Raw genomic sequence first — 25337 nt, forward strand, 5'->3', positions numbered from 1 at the left:
AAATTCTATATTTTTTCCCAACCTTAGCTCCGCCATTGGTTATCATCCTTATGCTTTACTAGTGTGGTACTTTTACGTGAAAATAGTGATAATTTAAATTTTCTCACTTCAATACATTAATCCGATTCAGTAAATCAAACTTTCAACGCATAAATTTTGTACATTTTGGTACAAATTATACGGGCGAAGTTAAATGAAATTTTCGAACTCCATTCTTATTTATATATATATATATATATAAAGTTCTAAAGTTCAAATAAAATTTAATCAGTATCATCATTGTTCAGTCAAGCAACTCAAGACCACTTATTTTACTGCAGTTTGGAAGTTAACTCAAACAACGTATGTTCGAATTTTGACCAAATCGAAGGATCTGGGGTCGTGACAAGGACAATTTACTTACCATGAAACTTGCAATGTTTGGTGATTCAGGCACGAAAATGGAAAATCCATACAATTTCCCTATTTGTGCTCTAAATTAATGTCATTGTCTTAGGCACAAGAAGGTTGTTCAATTTTGGTACAAATGAGTGTAAATGTATTGTTGTATTTCGATTTATAATTACGATTTACCAAATATATATTTCTCACCTGATAGATTATTTTATGTTACATATGGGAATATTTCTCTCTCTATGATGTGATCAAATGTTAACAATTGGATCATCAATATATATTTCAATTTTCACTCGATTATTCTATGTTATTTCTGAAGTATTTCTCTCTCTATGATGTGGTCAAATGTTAACCGTTGGATCATAAATATATATTTCAATTTCCACAAATACGAGTGACTCATATTATCTCATGATAATGTAATATGTGGAGAAATATTCTCGATATACTAATCCCTTATATATTCATTATATATTCTACCTCATGCGTTGCCTAGTTGAGAGTACATTTCTCCCTAAATAATAAAAATTCATGTAAAGTAAATATATTTAAATATATTTATTTTTACTTAATTTGATTGAATTGTTTTTTTTATTTTTTAATACATTCTAATATTTTATTTTATGTTTTCTTAGTATTTGTTTTTTAGGGGTATTGGACTTTTTGCGGTTTGATGAGTATAATTTTGTAATACATGTACATAATATTAATAAATGGTATATATGTAACAGAATTTATATATTTAATTTGACATAACCATCATTTGTCTATAAATTTATCCACTATTCAATATTCTTTACTTATAAATTATGTTTGCGGCAAAAAGCCCATCTCTTTATTTCATTTTTTTCAAAGGAAACTCCACTTTTTATTGGAGCTTATGTGATGCAAAATTGAAACACCAAAATTCATGTGAGATGATTTTGCATGTCAATTTTGTGAGACAAATATTTTATTTGAATAACTCATGAAAAAATATCATTTTTTACGTCAAAAACATTACTTTTTAACGTAAATATGAGTAAGATTGAATCGCATCACGAAAAAAAATTCATAAAACCACCTCGCAAAAGTCCTATTCAATTTGAAATGTGACTAAGAAAATACGAATTCACCATGTGGGCACGGGTACTAGACGTTTGTACCTTAATTTCAAAATCGTTACATAGTTCTTATATATATATATATATATATATATATATGTATCATTCCTCAACTGGTCCGATTCATCGGGTTTCTAGCATGATTATGGCTTGTCTGATCATACGAATTGTAGTAAAAAAAATTGTTTAAAAGAATTTCAAATTCGGAAAAACCATGCAACGTTCAAACAAATAAGACAAGGTATGGTAAACTATTGGGTGCTTTTTAAAAATATATACACAAAATTAACCCAATATATGTGGTATGGTAAATTATTGGGTGCTTTTTAAAACTACTAGTTAAAGACACGTGCGACGCACGTGAAAATATATTTCTATTATCAATAATTGTTGTTAAAAAAATGAGATCAGAAGAGATTAATTTACAAAAAATTATATATTAATGATTTCATGCTAATCAGTCGATAGAAAATGAATAATGCTACATGTGCAACCAAATTTGTACAATAATTCTTACAATTCAAAAAAATCAATACAGAAATTTCATTTATTAAAATCTCATTATAAATTAAATATAAAATCTCATTAGATAATAACAAAATCTCACGATATAATTTTTATAAATATCGCAGTACGATATATTGGTTGTACCTTTAGCATTATCCGTAGGAAATTCAATGTAATATAATTTGTACTACATGTATTATAAAATGAGTGCAAAAGATATTTGTTTAAAAATTTTATGTGTTATAAATCTAAGGTTATTCTTGAATGGAAGGATTTCAAATCCATGGATTTCAATACATTCAAATGTATTTTTGTTATTTTAGACAAGTAACATCATAAACTTCAAATCCACTCATTTCATGTTTATATAGTAGTATTTCATGTTAATTATGATATTTTTCAAGTCCACCCAATAATAATGTTATTTGAAATTTATTTTACTTTATATAAATAATATTATGTAAATAAGTAATGTGTGGATTCAAGATTTGATATATTGTTTTATTGTTAACAATAAAATTATAATTATAATCCATAAATTTGAAATCAATTTATCCAAGCGCAATCTAAATAAATTAATAATTGTTGAAAAATATAGTAGTAATAAATATTATAATTTTGTATAAATTAGACATTGGAGAAAATATAATATAAAATTGATATCACAATAGTTATTAAAATTAAATTTGAGAGAAGAAAAAAGTATAATACATAACGTTGCCCACTTATTTTACCACGTATTATTGATTTATGAAAAAAATAAAAATATAATATAGATAATATATTCTAAACCTTAAATTAATTATTGCGTCAAATGTTTTCTTCTTTTATATTTTCAATTTATATTGCTTTTATGATTTTTTTTTTTTTGTCATCAGTTTTTCTACTCTGTGAAAAAACAATATTCTCGCCATCTTCATTAGCAAATCTTATGAGAAAAAATGTATATTCTTCTCTATTTGATGCCTCTACAAATCTCCACACAAATTAAGTGTTTTGTAGGAAAAAAAAGTTTGTTTCATCAAGCAAATAAAACCAAAGAATTTTGTTATTTTAGTATTCTACAAATTATATTTATTTTTTGTAAATATTTTAACTTAATATACAAGCAAATAAAATCAATGAATTTTGGTTATTCTATCTTCTAGACAACTGAAAAAATATGATTTAATTAATAGTTTATTATATTTATCAAAAAGTGTTCAACTCTTAATGATACAACATATTTATGCAATATGTTATTTAAATACAAAAATTCAAAATTACGATAACATTTTTTTTATATTTCATACTATATTATTGGAAGTATTAAATTTGTATATATTAATTTTTTTTTCTGAGAAACTTCTTGCATATATAACTCATTCAAAAGATTATAGATTTACAAAATAAAACAAATCATATTGAATTTAATATTTTGTGAAAAATATATGTTCACTTCATCTACAAGCAAATAAAAACAAATAAGTTTGACCTTTCTGATTATCAATCATAACAGATAAATATTGAGCAATAATGAATAATTTTTATAAAGATTTATTCATAATAATTTTAAAAAATTACCTTCAAAGATATGTTATTTCAGATTACATAAATCTATAATTGATTTACTTATATCCATCCTTTATAAAACACATCTTCGTCAATTGCAAGATCATCAAATAAGTAATTGTTATAGTTTCTGATCTTTACAAAGACGGAAAATAGTTAAAATTAGTAAAATTGTATGTATTCAGTCATATATTGTTAAATTTTAATAATAAACTAAGGCTTTGAAAAATATTAGTTGGATTTTTTTATAAAAAAAAATAGATAGAATAAATAATCACGAAATATTTATAAGGTCATCTTTCTTCTATATCCAATAATGCTTTGTATCATTTTTATAAAATGTAATTAACCGTCGAACCTTCTTCAAAACACCAACCCACATGATTTAATTATTTGGCTTCATTATTTTAATTCGTTGTTTTAAATTAATTATTCTCAATTAATGCAAAATAGAGGATATTTAATTTAATATCATGTCTTTACACAAATTATGGTTTTTGTGGAAAAAATTCGCAATATTTACAACCAAATAAAACAAAAGAATTTTGGTATTTCAATATTGTACAAACTAATTTTATTGGGAAAAAATTATTTTTGCTTCATCTATAAACAAATAAAACCCATGATTTTTTGTATTTCAATATTCTCAAATTAATATTTTGCGGAAAAAAATATGTTCAATTCATCTACAAGAAAATATAAATCAAAGAATTTTGGAGTTTCAATCTTCTTGGCAACTTGATCCTTGCCTAGCATACGTAGATTGATAATCTTGACATCATCATAATAATTGATTTTACAAAAACTTCCTCACCAAATTAAAGATAAATTTCTTGCATATATAAAATCATTCAAAAGAATATAAATCTACAAAATAAAATAAATCACATTCAAACAAATATTTTTGTAAAAAACATTTGTTCACTTCATCTACAAGTAAATATAAAAACCAAATAACTTTGACTTTGTCTATGGAGAAGTAGTGTGTATTGCTAATGAATAAATTTTATAAAAATTTATTTATCATAATTTTAAAAATTTACATTCAAAGATATATATTTTAATGTTACAAAAACTATAACTGATTTGTCAATATATATCTCTTATAAAAATAATCATTCGTTAATTGCAAGAATCACTCATAAAATAATTGTTATAGTTTATAACCTTTAAAAAGAAGAAAATATAGTTAAAATTAATAGAAATATATTATTCAATCTTATATCGTTAAATTTTCATAATGAACCAATGTTTTGAACAATATTAGTTGACTTTCTTTTTGATAAAGAAATATAGATAAAATAAATATCAATGAAATATTTATTAGGATTATTTATATTTATATCTGATAATTCTTGTATCATTTTGTAAATGTAATTAAATATCGAACCTTCTTCATGACACCAACCTTGTTAAAACAAAAACAAAATTAGTTTAACTATTTGGCTTCAATAGTTTAATTCTTCATTTTAAAATAATTAATCTTAATGAACGTAAAATAAAAGATATTTAACATCATATCGTTATACAAATTAAGTTTTTGTGGAAAAAATATTTGCACTTTATTTACAAGAAAATAAACAAACGAATTTTTGTATTTCAATATTCTCAAATTAATATTTTGCGGAAAAAAATATGTTCAATTCATCTACAAGAAAATATAAATCAAAGAATTTTGGAGTTTCAATCTTCTTGGCAACTTGATCCTTGCCTAGCATACGTAGATTGATAATCTTGACATCATCATAATAATTGATTTTACAAAAACTTCCTCACCAAATTAAAGATAAATTTCTTGCATATATAAAATCATTCAAAAGAATATAAATCTACAAAATAAAATAAATCACATTCAAACAAATATTTTTGTAAAAAACATTTGTTCACTTCATCTACAAGTAAATATAAAAACCAAATAACTTTGACTTTGTCTATGGAGAAGTAGTGTGTATTGCTAATGAATAAATTTTATAAAAATTTATTTATCATAATTTTAAAAATTTACATTCAAAGATATATATTTTAATGTTACAAAAACTATAACTGATTTGTCAATATATATCTCTTATAAAAATAATCATTCGTTAATTACAAGAATCTCTCATAAAATAATTGTTATAGTTTATAGCCTTTAAAAAGAGAAAAATATAGTTAAAATTAATACAAATATATTATTCAATCTTATATCGTTAAATTTTCATAATGAACCAATGCTTTGAACAATATTAGTTGACTTTCTTTTTGATAAAGAAATATAGATAAAATAAATATCAATGAAATATTTATTAGGATTATCTATATTTATATCTGATAATTCTTGTATCATTTTGTAAATGTAATTAAATATCGAACCTTCTTCATGACACCAACCTTGTTAAAACAAAAACAAAATTAGTTTAATTATTTGGCTTCAATAGTTTAATTCTTCGTTTTAAAATAATTAATCTTAATGAACTTAAAATAAAAGATATTTAACATTATATCGTTATACAAATTAAGTTTTTGTGGAAAAAATATTTTCACTTTATTTACAAGAAAATAAAACAAACGAATTTTGTTATTTTAATCTTCTATAAATTAACTTTTTTGTGAAAAAATCTACAAATTAAGTTTTTTGTGAAAAAAATCTACAAATTAAGTTTTTTGTGAAAAAATTCTTTTTCACTTCATCTATAAGAAAATAAAACCAATATATTTTGGTATTTCAATCTTTTCAAATTAATATTTTTTGTGAAAAAGTTTGTTCAATTCATCTACAAGAAAATAAAAATCAAAAAATTTTAAAATTTCAGCTTTTTTGGCAATTTGATCATTATCTAACATAAATGTAGTTTGACAATTTTGTCTCTATCATAATAACTGATTTGACAAAAACATCCTCAATTCCTCACTAAATTTTTCCTGTATGTACAAACTAAGGACAAAGTTGACATTACACAATAGAAAAACTTTAACCTTGATTCACACTTTTATAATAAAATAAAATAATAATAATTGTATAGATTTGATCATTATCTTACATTAACGTAGTTTGACAGTTTTGCCCTTATCATAATAACTGATTTGACAAAAATATCCTCACTAAATTTTTCCTGTATGTACAAATTAAGGACAAAGTTGACATTATACAATAGAAAAACTTTGACCTTGATTCACACTTTTATAAGAATGTATAGATGTATAGATATACACAAAATTAACCCAATATATATATATATATATATATAATTAAAAAAACTCATCCGGCGATTATATAAATAACAAAAGAATCTCTCAAAAAAATTAACCAAAGAATCAATCCATATGATATTCAAACTTTTATTCTAGACAAGATATGAAAATGGAGGTAATTTCATCCACAGAACCAGGATTTTTTTCAAAGGAGAATAAAACTCTAAACCTTAAAGGGCGACGAAGACATATTTCTGTGAGTAAACGGCGATCACCTCACTGACTCGGTAATGTTCGCCACTTGCACGCTATAAAATGGAGTCAAAAGACAAGCAAAACCCGTTAAGAAGCCGAAACCACCGGAAAAAAACTTTCTAAGTAAAACATGTCAAGGATGAAGAAAGAGTTGTGTACTCAGTAATAAACTGGAATATAAAATTCATACCAATCAAAATGAGTCGAGCATGACATATGCAAACAAGTCGACTAAATGGTATTGCATCTAGTATGTCAAATATCGAAAAAATACCATTTTCTTACTTCTCTTTGCCTCCATTTACATACAAAAATAATCTCAAGAGCTTGCCTCCGAACTAAAACTTTTCAAGTTCTTCACTGGATGTTTCTGTTTTCGGATGCATTAGCATCCTTTTCACTGAATTTCAAACGAATTGGTCTCCCCAATAGCTCCTGCATGAATGGTTTTGATGAAAAAAAGTTGTCAATACAAAAATTATAATGTAAAAATAATCGGTACTTCGTGTTCCATCGGCTGGAATGACTATTTTCTTCTCAGCAATTAGTCACTTATCTGAATTTGCTGATGGTATTAAGAAATAGCATGATACAAATTATTCATTGTTCTTTTTAGTGTAAACATAAATGAAAATCCTAAATTCAACTTCATCTTAAACCTCAAACCATTAAAAGCTGCATCCATAAAGGGCAAAGCTGGTATTTGGATACATCTATATAATCCATAATCGAAATGTGGAGGCACAAGATGGATGATGGCTAGGTATTTTGACTCTCCTACATTTTAAATTCCCCATACATTTTTATAATCTTTTGCATTTACTTGTACATAAATATGATTCGGTTCCTTCAATTTAAAGCTTAGCTTTATTTCTCAACGCATAACTTCTACCTCAGCCACCTTCGTTAATCTATGTCTAGTTTGTGCGGAAACTTCATTTTTGCAGCATATTCATGGAGCAAAAAGTCTGAAACACATAGGTAGAGTGTCTATCAAACCAATTGTTGGTTGTTGATTTTGACATCTTTCTATAAGGCATTCTTCTTTATTTAATCAGTGATACATTTCTTTTGACAATATTTTATCATGATAATCATGCATGTGTGTTATAGGAAAAGAGTTTCTTATAGGAATGAAGTTCCTTGAACACCAAATCATTCATTGAAAGATTTTCCTATAACATGTATGATACTTTTTTCCTAAAGCTTTCTGTAAGGTATTGCAGTTTGTATCCTTGAACACCACAACAAATGTAATTCCTTGATAATTTCATAATTAATCTTTAAGAATAAGAAAATGAGTGAGAAAAACTCGACTTTTGGAAAAAATTAGTTCAATATTCTAAAAGTTAGTACAAGGTATACCTATATATGACCTCAGAGCTTCAACTTAGACTTAATGGGCTTAAAACAAGCCTGTACTATCTCTTTAAATGAGCCTACAAGCACATTTAAAATACATAAATCCTTTTAAATAGGCCTACAAGCATATATTTAAATTATATAATATAAATAAGTACAAGAATGAAAGTGCATCATTAAAATATTATATGCAAATTGCAACCCAATCATGACAACCAAAGTTTTTACTAGCCCAATTACATTTAAAGGAGTGCCATTAGCTTACATCAAATCATGTAGTTTTTGGTGCGTAGTACTAGTTCATGGCTAATGCTAGCTCCACTCGGGAAGATAAGAACTACATCTTTATCTCAAACCACTCCTTATTCTCATGCACATGTGGTCCTCCATCAAAATCCCTTCTCTCAGGAAGATTATTCTCAAATCAGCATTCACAACAAATAGAAAGATCAACAACATTAATAGTAGCACATACATTATACTTACCTAGAAGATCTAAACTGTATGCACATTCATTCATCTTAGCAAGAATCTGAAAATTAACATCTCCTCACAGTTGCAGCTTCGACCTTCCTTGCATCAGAAAACGCTCCTTCCTCGTGTGCAACAACACCCAATTTCCTGGTTCATATACCCCCTTATTACGGCCTTTATTTGCCTGATTCATGTACTGCTGAGTTAAATTCTCAATCTGATAACGAACTTGCTCATATAATTTTCTCACAAACTAAACTTTCTTTTTACCATCAAAACCAGTGTCTTCATTTTTTGGCATTGACAGCAAATCTGTAAAAAACAGACATGGCCTCAAATGGGAGTGTTGTGTAGCTAAACGAGCACTCCTTTAAACATCACATGTGGAATACACTCCTCCCAATTCTTCAGATTCCATTGAATTACGGCATACAATAAAATTGTCGAGCTTCAGATTACCACCTCCTTCTGACCATCCGTCTGTGGATGGCATGTGGTTAAAAATAGAAGTTCGGTACCAAGTTTAATCTTAAAATGTCTTCAAAAATAAGAGAAAAAGCTGATGTTCTTACTGGGAACAATAGTCCACAACACACCTTGTAAAAGACAACCTCTCGAAAACATAACTCCGCAACATTTCATACATCATCATTCTCGTGACACAAGATGAATTGTACTAATTTACAGGGAGGCTTATGTAACCATTGACGAGCCTAATGATTCTTTGCCTAATTTTCGTGTTGTCTTCCAAGCATAAGATGAAGTTTTTTGAGAGGAGTTCTAGCAGTTTATCGCCAATTAGGCGAATTGAACACCGAATTGATTTCGTCTCAAGAACTTTGATTCCTAACTGACCACCCCATGGAACCAACCCTGAGGAGACCAAGATGTTGTTGTGGAAAGTAATGAGTTAATGTAGACATGGTACATCCAGAAAGGTCTGAGAGCTTGTACTTATCTGTGCCACCTGTAAACAAAAAGGATGGAACGTGGAGGATGTGCATTGATTGTATGGTTTTGTTGTAAAGTAATGTCATCTAATTCCTTATTTAAATGATATGCTTGTTGAATTGCATGGTGTGTTTTCTATGATTAATTTGAAAATGATATCAAATAGCATGCATGAAGGAGACGAGTGGAAAAAGTTAAAAACCAATCATGCTTAGTATGATTGGTTAATGATGTCTTTTGGCTTAACTAATACACCCAGCACATTTATGGGCTTACAAAATCATGTTCTGAGTGCATTCATTGGTAGAATTGTATTGGTGTAATTCAATAACATTCTTTTTACACCATTAGTTTAGAGATCCATAAAACGCATGTTAGTCAGGTGATGGAAGCTTTTACAGAAAGAAAAGTTGTATCAAACCTAAAGAATTTTGTGTTGTGCATGGGACAAGTGATTTTCTCAGGTCATGTAGTGTCAGCTAGCGGGGTGGAGGTATATGAGAAGAAAGGTAAGGCACACCATAAATTGGCTTACACGTAAGTCTGTACCTAAAGTTAGGCATCTTCATGGCTTCACGAGCTTCTATAGGAGGTTTTCTAAAGATTTTTTAAAATTTGTAGCATCATTAATTGAAATAATAAAAATTACTAGGGTTTAAATGGTTGAAGGAACAGTGATGAAGAAAATTTAAGTTGTACGCCATTCCTTGCAATGCCTGGTTTTTCTAAAAAAATTGAAATTGAAGTTGATGCATCTAATATGGTATAGAAGCTGGCTTGATGAGAAAAAAGCAGCCTATAGCATACTTAAGCGACAAGCCAAACTGGACAGCCTTGAACTACCCAACATATGACAAGGAAATGTCAGTATTCGTCAGGACATTGCAGACACGACAACCTTATCTTTGGTCAAAGAAGTTTGCCATCCACGCTGATCACGAGTCATTGAAGTATTTGAAGGGGCAAGAAAATATGAGAGAACGTCCTACAAATTGTTAAGAGTTTTTCCTCATGTGATCAGGATAAACAAGGGAACGAGAATGTTGTTGTCAACGCCTTATTTCGCCGGATTACCTTGATCCTATGAATATTAAACTGCTTGTCCCAAGTTTTATTAAATAACTTATATGCTAATGAATCCGTTTTTCCCCTAATATATTTGGGGCTGTGAGAAGGCGACGTTTGGTAAGATTTACAGGCAGGAGGGATTTTTGTTTCATAAGATTAGATTTTGTGCCACAAAATTCTTTGAGACTTATTGGTACGAGACTCGAGAGTCATGGTGGAGGAGACTTATAGGGCATTTTGGGGTTCAGGAGACCTTAGATATGCTGCGTGAGCACTTTTTCTGGCCTCATATCAGGAGAGCATGTGTGAGCATACTGTCACTTATAGAAAGATACAAAGTCTAGGGTATCTTACGAAGTGTACACACCCCTGCCTTTTTGGAAGCACGATTCTATTTTTGTTGTCGTTGACAGGTTTTCTAGATGGCACATTTCAACCGATGTCACTTGCAGATTTGTACTTTCGAGAGGTTGTGTGATTGCATGATGTGTCACTCACTATTGCTTCTGATAGGGGTGTTAAGATTTTACTTTTGGAAGACATCGTAAAGTAAACTTGGTGCTAAGCTTTTGTTCTCTACCACGTGTCATACATTTACAGCAATCAGACGAAGGTGGTAAATCAAACCCTGAAAACTTTATTGTGTCATAACTCAAAGGAATTTGAAGAATTCAGAGGCGTGTATGCCTCATATGGAGTTTGCTTATAATAAGAGTATTCACTCGGCGACAACGCTCCCCATTTGAAGTATAAGTATAGTTTTGACCCTCTCAAATGGGGAGCATTGTCGCCGAGTGAATACTCTTATTATAAACAAACTCCAGTTTGACCATCTTACTCCTGTGCATTTGGTACCACTACAAGAAACTAAATAGACTAGTCTTGATGGTAAGAAGAAAGCCGAGTTTGTGAGGAATTACATGACCAAATTTCGTCAACAAATTGAGAAAACGAACTCAACAATACATGAATCAGGTATTTTCCAACGCAAGAAGATGGTCACTTTCAGATTCTTGATAAGATCCAGAGTAGTCGAAAGCCGAGGTGCAAAAATGCGATAAATTTTCTGAGCTTAAAGCGCAAAACAAAGCGCACGTTTCACGGAACAGAAGCGCAAAAAAAAAATTTCTCAAAAAGATAAAAATAAGATGAAAAATCTTTGAAAATGTATAGATGAAATATCAAATATTAAAATCATAGTTATCTTCATGTTCATCTTCATTTTCCAAATTTCCGCCATAAGCTCCATCGCTTGATTTGTATCCATCAGTATCTTCTTCCTCGGTTTCCTCATCAAGATCAATATCTTATTCATCTACAAGATTAGTTTGACTCTTCAAATTACTCTTTTTGCATGAACTCTTTAATTTCTATTATAACATGCTCCCGACATTTCGGACATACTTTCACATTTCTATCGCCCCTACTAAATGTAGCTAGTGTCGATAAATCCCACCATTTGTAATTTTATCACAAAAACAACATATAATATTTGGATTTTTAGGATCCAAAAGTGTTGCATAATTCCAAGAAATATCTTTTCAATTTGGTGGAACGGTTGAATTTGATAAGTTAAACAATTGAAAAGGGCAATAACAATTACCTATTAAAAAAAAAAAAACAGTTAATTTTGTTTTACAGAAATTCATAAGATTAGGGTTTTACCAATTTTGGGCAGCAAAGAGGATTGGAGGGAAAGTGGGAACACGGTTGGGACGGTGGACCAGACGCGGGGCGGCAAGCCAAAGGCGAGGCAGTGAGAGGCGAAGGCTGGTGGTGAGAACTGAGAAGCGAGACAGCAGGCCGGAGGGTTTAGGGGCTTAACATTTTTTTTAATTTTTTAAGCAGACTTAAAATCGCACTTATTTTAGTCTGCCAAAGCTTTAAAAAAAGGCCTGTGATGCTTCTATGAAGCGCACAAAAGCGTTAGCTTCACAGACTTGCTGCGCTTCGGAGTTCCATGAAGCGCAGGCCGGCCTTGCGCCTCAAGTCGCTTTGCGCCTAAGAGGCCGAGGCGAGCGCTTTTGACAACAATGATAAGATCAACAACAAACCATACATGTTGGATCTTCCAAGTGAGTATAATATAAGTGCTAATTTTAACATTTTTCTCCCTTGTATGTTAGATCCTGATTTAAGGACAAATCCTTTTAGGTTGTGTTTGGTTTGATGGATAAAATTGGATTATTTCTGTTTGGTGCAAATTTGTATATTGATTATTTATATCTAATCAATCAAATTATTATTTATTTATCAAACAACAATCAAATCATTTAATTAAAAATTACAACATTTTCTTTCATATCTTTATTTTATTTATATTTATTAATTATTGAAAATGAAAAAATCGTATTTTTCATCCAAATTGAATCAATCAAACCAAACAAACATACTATCATTAATTAATTATTATTTCACATCCTCCTCAATATTTTAATAATAACATTATTTATCCTATCCAGTTCCATCAACTCCATTAAACGCAACCTTAAAGGGAAGAGAGAATGACAGAGGACCAGATATGCATGATGAACAACAAGCAAATTGAAGAGATAATGATGCAATCACTATCATACCAAATGGACCCATCATAAAGGTACAAGCTGGGAAGTTGTCGACCCATCGATAAGTTTCTTACCACACACAATGGTCAAGGAACTACCCGGTTTGATGCAATCAAAGAGCCTTTGAATGTTTAGTCTACTTCAAGTTCAAGACCAAACCAGTTGAATTGTTTCAAGTCTTCAAAGGTAATTGGGTTACTAAAAATTTAGTTATCATGATTGAGTTGATTGTAATATTTATTTATTAGATGTATTTTTCAGGCCCACTTAAGGGGGTATAGGTTAATTTTAAGACCATTAGTTCTAAAGTTCAAGCCATCGGGTTAAATATACACATTGGGCAAATTGCATCAGCACCCAATATAAAAATTTTAAAAACTAAAAAAACCCGACAACTAGCATTTAAAACCCTTAAAATCAGACATAAAACCCCTTGCAAATGAGGTAAATGTGCTTGAGATTTAAAAAAAAAATGAATTAAATGTATTTTGACTTATGAAACACAAGGGTGTTAATAAATCGTCTACCATCATGTATTTTGAAATTTCAATATCCCATTAGCATATTTCGAAAATGTTTTCCTAATACTAGACTTCTCACATAAATTCCCCTTAAAATATTTGGAAGTCTAGTCTTTGTGCATCATCAAGATCCTAACAAATCTAAACTAGATCCCGAGTCTCATAGGTGCATTTTTGTTGGGTATCCATCTAATCAACATGGGTTTAACTACTTTGATTCTGAGTCAAAACGGATGTTTGTCTCTATGGGTGTCACTTTCTTTAAGGGACGCCGTACTATGACACTCATCTTTAGAGGGAGTCTAAGTCCGATGAAGATGAATGCCAAAATAATTCAGACCTAACATTTGAATTTAAACTCCTGATAATTCTGTTACACCGTCTAATACAATAGAAATGAATGAGAAACACTTCAAGGGTCAAGTTTATACAAGGAAAGAAAAGGCACAGGAAAGAGGAGACAATATCCTACCACAAAGCCATGAATCATATCTAGTGCAAAATCAAGAGACGCACAATCTCACATCAACAGATCCTGATGATTCGAGTCAAGGTATGCCCAAGTTAACCCCCCTCAAATATCAGTGACTTCCCTATTGCTCAAAGGAAAGGTGTTTGATCATCTACCATTCACCCACTGTCTAATTTTGTAACTTAAAAAAATTTATCACCCGTCTTCTTTGCTCTTATCTCTCAAATAGATTTTGTCAGGATTCCAAATAATAAACAGGAAGCTCTAACAATACCTGAATGGAAGGAAGCGATCTCTGAAGAAATGAATGGAAGGAAGCGATCTCTGAAGAAATGAGAACTCTAGAGAAAAACTCCACTTGGGAGAAGGTTGAACGGCCCAAAGGAAAATCCAGGCGGTGTAAATGGGTTTTCACTACAAAATACAATTCAGATGGCTCATTGGAAAGGTATAAAGCACGCTTAGTTACCAAATGGTTCACCCAAACATATGGAGTTGATGAGACTTTCTCTCCAGTGGCAAGATTGAATACTATTCGAGTTATATTATTTATCGTTGCGAATCTTGACTGGCCTCTAAACCAACTCGATGTGAAGACTGCCTCTGGTGATTTCGAAGAAGAAGTCTATATTGAGCCTCTTCTTGGCTTTACCGATCAGTTTGGGTCAAAGATGAGTAGGCTGAAAATATCTTTACATGGATTAAAACAATCTCGAGAGATTCTCAAAGTTCATTAAAAGACGGGGATACAATCAGGGTCAATCAGACCATACTTTGTTCACAAAGAAATTGTCCACCAATAGGATCTCGGTATTGATTGTGTACGTTCATGACATAATATTAACAGGAGATGATATCGAGGAGATGAATATTGAAGAAAAGCTAGGCCGAAGATTTTGAAATCAAAGATTTGAGACATTTGAAGTACTTACTTGGGATGGAAATAGCGAGATCTAAGAAAGGAATTGTGGTGTCTCATCAAGTACATTTTGGATCTCCTAGAGGAAACTGGGATGAGTGGACGCAAGCCTTCAGATACTCCATCAGAGGTAAACGGTAAACTAGGATAAATAAAGATGATACTCCCATGTATAAAGGAAGGCATCAATGATAATTCGGGAGATTGATCTATTTATCTCATACACGACCAGACATTGATTTCGTTGTGAGCATCAGACCTCAGGATATTGCACTTTCGTATGGGGCAACTTGGTAAACTGGGGGAGTAAGAAAAAAGTGTCGTTGCTACAAGCAGAGCAGAAGCGGATGATTTAACAAAGACAGTGATGTATCCAATGATGCTATATTATGATAATAAAGTTGGTATTACCGTTGTGCATAATCTGGCTCTACATGATAGACCCAAGCACATTAAAATTGACAAGCACTTCATAAAGGAGAAACTTGAGTAAGAAGCCATTTGTACTCCATTTGTTCCAACTACGTCGCAGGTTATCCTAATCAAGGGGGGCTTCCAAGACTACTATTTAAAGATCAAGTTAGCGAGTCAGGGGATGATAGATATCTTCGCACCAACTTGAGGGAGGAGTGTTTATAATTTTATCCCTACTAAAATAAAATTTGTTTGAATATAGATTTGATTTAATTTGAGTTATGATATGATTAAATTATGTCTTCTTTGTCTGTTTAAATGTATGCATTAGACTGAATAATAAATGAAATAAGAGTGAGAAAACTTCTATGTCTTTTATCTCTTGTTCGATAAATTCTATAATATATATGTATAATATTTAGACAATCTATCTGTGTGCTTTATATTTGTAAAACCCAGAAAGATGCAAACTGTAAATATACTTTTAACTATACTTTAATAATTATACAGTAAGCTATACCATTTAACAAATTTTATATCATTCTTCTTATTTATTTATATATAAGCATAAAAAAAATATGAGCATGTCATACAATGTTTGACAATAAGAAAGTACTTAAAGAAGAATGTGTTGACCAATTAATTTGATTAAGTTGATTTTTTAATAAAAACAATAAAACTTGAACTACTTTGTTTATTTTTTGTTACTAATGTAATAATTAAAAATTAAAGATGTCAAAATATAGTATATATATAATTGTCTAACGGGTTATATGGGTGCAACCAGTTAAACTTCGGGTATAAGTCAGATGTCCTACAATGTTTGACAATGAGATAGTACTTCAAGAAGAATGTGTTGAACAATGAATTTGATTGAGTTGTTTTTTAATAAAAACATTAAAACTTGAACTACTTTATTTATTTTTTGTTACAAATGTAATAATTAAAAATTAAATATGTCAAAATATAGTATATATATAATTGTCTAACGGTTTATATGGATACAACCCGTTAAACTTCGTGTATAGGTCGGGTCAAGTAAGGGTTTAAGTTTTAACTGGGGTCGGATCTTGATGACTCGAACCTTTGCAATCCCTAGATAAGACGTGCTATGGTTCACAAGAATCACGAAGACACGTGTTTAACAACTCTAAGAAAGTTCTAAAATCAAAGTTCACCAAAAACAAATAAGCAATTACCTAATGTGGAATAAAAAAGAACAAAAGTATTAAAATTAATGGGGAAACACAAGGCTCCCAGTAACAAAAATGACAAAGCTAACTCAAAATGAGGAAAATTATGATAGTATCTTGACAATTGCTTAGTGAAGCAAGAACCTCAATTTATTCATAGTTTCATACCTCGACCAGTTGTCCATAAATGAGAGAAGAATCGTGTGGTATGCGATATGAAACCTTGACCCATTGCCTATAACAAGGTAAGAACCAAGGTATGAACAAACCTCGACCCACGGTTTATGAAAGTAGGAACCTCGGTACTAAAGGATGAAAGGCATAAAGAATGATTCTTGATAAGTTTTTAGGGTGAAATATGATTCATTTTATAAAGTCATTAAGTACTTAGGTGTACCGAACCCTAGCACCCCTGCCCCCTCGATTTCAGTAAAGGTCTATGGCAAGATTTGCCCAGCAATCCTTCTATCGCATGTCATGCTTAATCCTTGAATCGTTTTGACCATATTTAGAATATGATTTTGCATGTGCTATTCACAAAGATTCAATCTACTGCCAATCAAATGGAGGTAAAATCTATTTGGATAGTGAACACTGGACTGGTTAACCTACTATTGCACAAATGGGTAAAGAATCAACAGATGCAGTTTGAAAAGAGACGACACACAAAATAATACACAAGTAATTCTCGAGGTATTGTGTTGAATTTTATTTATCGCACGAATTTTGAAAGCAACAGTTTAACCCAGGACGCTAAACCAAAAAGTTTTTTTGATTTCCAATGCTTAATAGTTAAGGTTTTGGGGAAACCCCAACAGCATCCATCATATGGTGCAAACCAGCGAAGGACTACATCAGTGGGACCATTAAATTGGCTAAAAAATTGATACAAGCATCATATCATAAAATGCAAAGTAGAAAGTAATAAGAAATAAAAGAAAGAGGGAAAAGAGCATTTAGCACCTCGGTGAAAATATATGTTAAAAAAAAAACATAACCCCTTCAGTGAAATTAAGGATCTTTTAAACCCTATGCTTTTAAATCGGGCATAAAATCCCCTCAAACGGGAAAATAGTACCTGATTTTTTTTTAAACATTGGTTTGGTTTGTAAAAAACTTTAGTTCAATGTAGAGAGTTTTATGTTTTTCTCATATTTTCCAGGGTGATAATTGCAATTTGGCCAAGAAAGAGCAAAAGTATTAAAGATAGTCGGTCACCTTTCCATCTAACACAGAGATTGCAGCTTCCGCTTCCTCCTTTGTGGAAAATGAAACAAACCCATATCCAGCTGATTTTCCTGAAGGATTATCAAACACAACTCTAACCGATAAGGGATTGCAGCTGGTGGAAATGAATTCTCGTAGACTGTTGGATCTCACTTTCCACGCAAGATTTGAAACATAAAGTTTATGGACTATCTCTCTGGCCGGACGTACAGAAGGGGTTGGAGAAGGTCTCTTGAATCTCTTAGAAAACTGCACTCGAATGATCCTACTAGATACTTCCTGCCCATAAAATTATTTTAAATAGTGTGATCAGACGTTCAAGAGGAGATAGGGAAGTGAGAAGAAATATTGTTTTTCTTATTTGTAGTAGTCATGAACTCTCTGAAATTTCAGTAATATATACGAATGAAATGTGTCGACTTTCAATTGGGTAAACAGTTAAAATTAATAAAAACAAGAACGATTCAGGTTAATGGGAACTTTGAAATTTGAAATTCGAGATACCATTAACGTGACTGATATTAAAAATACTCATTAACAGAACCAACTAGTTCAACAAATAACACAACATGCTACATAACATCTGAATGAATGGTTTTATATAGTTTAAAACTCAGAGCCCATGTTCATCAAAAGGAGGGCATTGCTCCCCGTTCGGACAAAACAATTAACACTTAATAATGGTTCAACATATTTAAAGAGAGTTAGTTTTTAGTAACTAAAAGGCCATATACAAACAGTATTTTGTAAACATTAGTGCTTTTCAATTTTAGACCGTAACTGATGGTTTAAGAATTGCATTAATATGAAAGAAATTAATTTAATATGACATATTCCTAAGTATAACAATCCTGGACAAACAAAAATGGTTCACCAAAGGTCCAAAATGATAGAATTATGAGTTACAGAGGCAAATTACATCCCGGTGAAGATTTAATTTCCTTTTTAAGGGTGACTAAAGAATCACATATTGAACTCCTTTAGCACGTTGAATTAGGGACTTTCTTCTAGTTTAAAATTTTTTTAGCCTCCCAAATTTCTGCTAGTTTTGTTATTGGTTAATATGTGAAAAATGAAGTCTTAACATAAAAATCATGGTTCATGCCAAAAGGAGAGGTTGTAAAGGAGTATTCTAAAGATAATAGCACATGAACAATGATAAAGTTCATTCTTCCTGCTTATCGCTTATATAATAATTTATTAAAGTAATTGTATAAGCAAATTATTTATCTAACTATATGACAAAGTACAAAGATGGGTACAGTCCCTATAACGCCTTGTTATCTTTCTAGCTGTTGAACAGAAGTTTTGCATCTACACATTATCAAATGAATAATAAATTGAGAAGCAGGACCTGCTGATAACCTGAGTCCTAATGCTTCATTCTAAAGGTAAAAAGGAAACAAAGAAACAAGGATGGGGCTAAGTAGAATCCTACTCAATGATGAATTTTATTCCACGTTCAATTAAAATCCACCATACACAACCAAGGAGTGAGGTGTGACAAATGATGCCATGATCTAAGAGTGTTCTGGTGGACTAAGGTAGAGGAATAAGAAGAAAGAAGAGGACCATTAGGACACCTGGAGGCAAGGAAGGTAGAGGAATAAGAAGAAAGAAGATGACCATTAGGACACCTGGAGACAAGGAGGATAATTGTTTCACTTCTGCAAAAGGTTGGTCAAAGAACTATTCAAAATATGAAATACCCGTTCTAGAATTCATTGAAAGGAACCAATACCATAAAAGGATGGATACTTTTTATCAATGTCCCAAAATATGAATGTTTTCCCACTATAGGAAGTAAGTTTCCAAAAGTACAAAACTTGTTGTGCATCAAATTCTCAATGATAACCTAACATGTGCTATAAGAGAAAGAATAGAGGTTAATTCTGATAGGTGGCTACTATATATATTTGGACTTCAGATTCTTTTTGTGACAACACAATCTAATTCTTGTCCTGCATACGTAGCAGCCACAATCAACAAGCTTTCTTGTGCCTACACTCTCCTAAGTCTCAACAATTTTTATGATCTAGAGATAAGATAAATTGCACCGGCTTCAATTGAATGGAGAAAGGGATAAAAAATTCCCTGGTAGGAATAATATTGTTCGCCTTCACACCATGCGGAATATCTTCACTTGCGATTTACTTCTTCTAAATTAAAAATGAGAAATTTATATAACGAGATGCCATAATCTGTTATGTAAATAGGATCGAGCTATGGGACAGTTGAGGGGACGGTCATTTCGATCAGTGGTGATCCCTTGTGAGGTGTTTTTCGACCTAGCTTCCCTACGATTCTCGATGGAAGTGACGGGCGCTTAAGAGAGAGCCCGGCAACTTCTGCCCGGCAATCTCTTGCAGAAGAGCGCGTATATAGTAGATGGTACGCCGAATTTATATCAGTATTGATAATCAAAAGAATTTAGTAGGTTGTTGATTATTGAAGTGGTTAATGTCAACAAATTATAACATTTCAATTATGTATCCAAACAATATATCATGATACATACATAGCCTATAAAAGATAACCAAATAATAGGATTGAACTAGAAGAACGCTTCGGTAATTTTAAGTTCCAAAAATGAACGTACATAAGAGTCGAATTTCTCAATTGCAGCTTGTGCCTCATCCCCAGAAGACATTGTCACAAATGCAAATCCTCTGTTCTTTCCATCTTTCTGCTTTATAATCTATACTCTCATACAAGAAATTAAAAACCCATGAGCCAAAAATACACCGGGCAGGCCCTGAAAATTCATATACAGTCAAACTCAGAACCATATCTTACCTCAACGTGCGCAACAGAACCACATTCACCAAACAAATTCTTTATATCAACAACGGAGAAAGACCAGGGCAAATTCAGCACAAACAGCTTTCTTCTAGTATCGGATTTTTCAACCTTTTCTTCGATATTCGCGCTTTCTACAGAAGACTGTAATCTAAAGCCATTTCTTTTGGCGGGAAGAAGATGGAGGTTATGGAGAGGGAACTTTAGGGAAACTGTGGGAACAAAAGGAGTTGTGTGGAATCTTACAGAAGATAGGGATTCCCAGTGTGCAAGTAATTTTGGAGAAGTTGAAGGGTACGAGGAGACGACGGAGAATGGCGACTCCATTGCCGGCATAGCCATAGCTCGGAGGAATTGAGGCGTCAGAGAAATGCCAATAATTTTTTTCCACTTATCCACAAAAAAATCTACATGTATATATTTCAAATATATATAAAAATAAAGAGAAGGTATCTTGTAAGACGATCTCACGAATTTTCATCTGTGACATGACTCAACTATACCGATATTCACGATAAAAAATAATATTTTTTCATGGATGGCCTCACAAAATACGACTCGTGAGACCGTCTCACACAAGTTTTTGCCAAAAATAAATTATAATAATTTATTATTCAAATTAAAATTTTATAATTTTTTGGGTAAATTGTAGATAAATCCCTAAACCCCAACTCAAATTTATTCTAACTTCCTACACCTAAAAACATTTGCCTAAACTCCCTAAAAAGTTAAAATGACAAAAATACCCCTTACAATTGTAATTTATAATGATTGATTTTCCCAGGTGTAAAATGATATCAGAACCGAGGTAAAATTATTTCAAACATACAAATTTATCATTATGAAGTAATTAAATATTTGAGGAGGAGAATTTTCTCAATTAACATGAATCCGAACCAGATTTGAGATTAACTATTTACAGGATTTATTCCAGAACTCTGCAATATTTGAAACAGTAAGATATAACCAATGTTAGATATCAAGAAGGAATCTATCAGAATCATAAGGTAAAATTATGATTCAAAATAACAGGTTCTTAGAAATAGTAACAGATTCCTCTAAACTCTCGGGAGATCTTAGAGAAATTCAAAAGACGGTACAAAATTATGGCAATATGATGTATTATGTACCACAAAATGTGAAGAAAATCTTTGAAAACCAAGAAGAAATTCTTGGAATATTAAAGGATATTCGAACAAGAATTCAAATCCTAGAACAACCACCAAGTTCTAGTAAAAGAACTTTAGAGGGAAGGTTACCACCATCATTTGGTACTGAACCCTTGTTACATCAACAAGGGAAGGCCAAAGTAGTGTTAAAACCTTTGACTGGATAAGAAAAATGATCAATCCGATTAAATCTATCTCAGAAAAGAATTAATCTGGTGACAATTTTAGAAAGGATTGGTCTCGAGGATTTACATGAGCTTGCGGAATCTTTCGCAAATTTCAAAGTCGTAGATCTAAAGATATACAGAACGGGAGGGGAACCACCTTCTATAACCTGGTCATCTTCTCAGGAACCACCAAGAGAAAGTGTGGGATCTCAGAATATAAATATGAGAGAATCTCAACCCGATTTCCATACTGGTGGAGAATCACACCCAACGAGAACAAGGACAAGGAAAAATCAAATTTCCTTGCATCAAACACCCTATGAGAAAACTATTTTAGAACATATAGATCCTTATGGGGTTATGCTTAACCTTGATGTACTGGATTTCAAAAACAGAGAAGATATCATAGATGACTGGACATCTACTATGAGAAACGCTGCAGGAACACTTGATTTCAACAGAGAATGATTCACTAAACTCTTAGAAATGAGTCTTATTGGATCAGTTAAAATTTCTTGGGACATGACTTCATTAGAAACCAAAGATTCGGTCCTAGCTGGAAAATCTCTTAGTGAGATAGCTGGAAAAATGGCTACCCTATTTAAAGCACAGTTTATAGGGGTACACTATTTTAACAGTCAAGATACAGAGAAGAGGAAGAAATATACTCAAGCTCTGTATAGCCTTGAATTACATGACATATGTTTAGTGGATGAATATATTATGTTATTCACTAAATATAGATGGAATTCAGGGGTAGAAGAAAATATAGCTATGCAGCTTTTCTTCGCCAAAATGCCAAGTCTCTGGATAGAAATGCTTATAAAGGAATATGTCTCTGGCAATCCAGATACGTTGGCACGAAGAGCCTCTTTTCTCAAAGAAAAATTGACAGAATTGTGTCATATGGCAGCATTACAAAAGAATTACAAACGCCTAAGGGGTATCAATAAAAGAACTCCTTTGTGTTGTAAAGAAAATGATCTTCTAACAATTATTGGAAGTAAACCACATAAGTATAAGAGGAAAAGTTTTAAGACTCATACTTGTGCTCGAAATGGAAGAATTTCTTGGAAACCAAGAACAGTTTGGTCTAGACCTTAAGCCAGGTCTTATAAATATGGACAAAGAAGTGGACCATCAAGAAGTAGGATATCATCCCAAGCATCGAGTACCTCTTGAAGCACAGGAAGAACACCTACAAAGAAAACTTTTAGAAGGGCTCATACTCGAGCCAATGAAAGTTTTAAAAATTGTAATTGCTAGACATGTGGAGCAAGAGGTCATATCTCAACTAATTGTCAAGAAAATGAAAACAAGAGGTATTAAACGCTTCGATCCAACCCCGGATATTGAAGAAGCTGTTTATTACCAAAATCTTATTCAGGTATACCGATTTGAGGATATTGCCTCAGATGAAAATATATATGAAGAAGAAGAAGTCTTGAGTCAGGGAGAATCTGATGGAACTGAATCGAAATCTGACTGAAGACGAGATGTTTCGACAAGAAACACATGAATATTTGTCAGGTTTCTTCAGTCAGACCAACAATATCTCATAACATAGTTCAAAGAATCATGAGAGAAAATCTTAATCTACATAGATATCAAGAATTCTCCGCAGGACAGGTAGAAAAGTTCTTAGGAAGTCTTGGCCTAAGAAACAGAAATCATCATCTAATCTATAAAGTTTCATGAGATATTTCCCAGTACTGAATCTTGAAGGTTTTCCATTCTTTTATCGCATATAGCAATATTAATGGGTGAACATATTCCTTCTTTGAAAGTAGCTTTTTTCATAATATGGATTGCTCCGATATGAATTCAGGACATAGCCCTTGCTACTTCTATTTTGAGTTTTTGTAATTCCTCCTTAATTTCTTCAGAAGGAACAGGGAAAGAACCAGATCGACTGGTTCTTGGACTAGAATTTCTCGAGGAACACAAACATTGAAAACGTCTATAGTATGGAATGAAGTTTATGGCAGATGATAGGATGTGGAAAATCCAATGACCACAAGCTCATTCTCGATATACATTCAAGTAGGAATGTTATATGAACAATATAAGGCAGAATATTTTGCTGCTTATATTGATTCAGGTGCTGGAATCTGTACAGCAAAACGAGAAGTTTTTCCAAATAATTTGGAAAAAGAATTACCAAAGATTGCTGGAAGAGATTTTTCCAGAAGAATCTTAATCTTATGCAAATGGATTAAAAGGACTGAAATCGTAATTGGAGGTGTTGGACAAACACCTTGGTACAAGGTAAAAACACCACCGATTTATTTTCATGATAAATGAGCTGACATATTGCTAGGAAATAATTTCTTACAAATGTTCAAATCCTATTCTCAAGAAAATGAGACTAGGCGATTAGTGTTCACAACACCATGTGATCATAAAATCATAGTCCAACGATTAAGAGAGGCATTTTACAGAAAATTGTTCATTCAATTTCGCAGCAAGCGTGGTGATGAAAGAAAACTTTTGAACCCAAAAATGAAGTATTCTAGACGGTTTGGAGAAATAATGCTCCAACTAAGAGCAGATAAAGAGCTCCAACCTGAAGAAATAGAATGCATTAAGATAGCTCTACATAAGAATGAGGTAGTGTATGAATCTAAGGTATCATTGGAAGATGTAAAGAAAATGATCAAAGTAAATTACAATGAAGATCTCTTGGCATGCTGAGACAAAAATCAACTCAAAGCTTGCCTTAAAATCAAGGAAGGAAAAGAATATGAATTTGTCCGTTGCAAGCCTATCCCAATGAATATAATTGATCGAATAGATATGCAAATTATAATCAAGGAACATTTGGACCTTGGTTTGATCAAAGCAGGAATTTCACTATACAGCAGCACAGGATTCTTAGTAAGAAATCATGGTGAAATAAAAAAGAATAAACCCAGATTAGTTATTAATTATCAAGAAATTAATAAGATTCTGGAGTTTGATGGGTATTTTATACCTAGCAGAGAACATTTAATTAGTTGCATACGCAACACAAAGATATTCTCTAAATTCGATTGTAAGTCTGGATTTTACCAA

General features: G+C 31.6%; 1 protein-coding gene across 10 annotated transcripts; it reads right to left on the minus strand.

The window, feature by feature from the left end:
- Window positions 1-6948: 6948 nt before the first annotated feature.
- On the minus strand, window positions 6949-21356 carry LOC142526452 (28 kDa ribonucleoprotein, chloroplastic-like). Of its 10 annotated transcripts, none has more exons than XR_012815267.1 (6): window positions 20945-21356; window positions 20748-20846; window positions 18140-18427; window positions 17090-17156; window positions 7269-7418; window positions 6949-7036 (listed from the first exon to the last, which is right to left on the minus strand). XR_012815267.1 is itself a non-coding variant. In XM_075630863.1 (6 exons), the coding sequence occupies exons 1-5, from the start codon at window positions 21287-21289 to the stop codon at window positions 8361-8363; spliced, it is 861 nt and encodes a 286-aa protein (XP_075486978.1). In that variant the 5' UTR covers window positions 21290-21356; the 3' UTR covers window positions 6949-7418; window positions 8349-8360. The 10 variants fall into 10 exon arrangements, 4 of the variants coding, with proteins under 4 accessions (XP_075486978.1, XP_075486979.1, XP_075486980.1 ...); XR_012815266.1 differs by having other exon boundaries at window positions 7258-7418; XM_075630863.1 differs by adding an exon at window positions 8349-8422 and having other exon boundaries at window positions 6949-7418.
- Between the last annotated feature and the right edge of the window lie 3981 nt (window positions 21357-25337).

The sequence above is a fragment of the Primulina tabacum genome, chromosome 15 (assembly GCF_025594145.1).
Source record: "Primulina tabacum isolate GXHZ01 chromosome 15, ASM2559414v2, whole genome shotgun sequence".
In the NCBI taxonomy this organism is placed as follows: domain Eukaryota; kingdom Viridiplantae; phylum Streptophyta; class Magnoliopsida; order Lamiales; family Gesneriaceae; genus Primulina; species Primulina tabacum.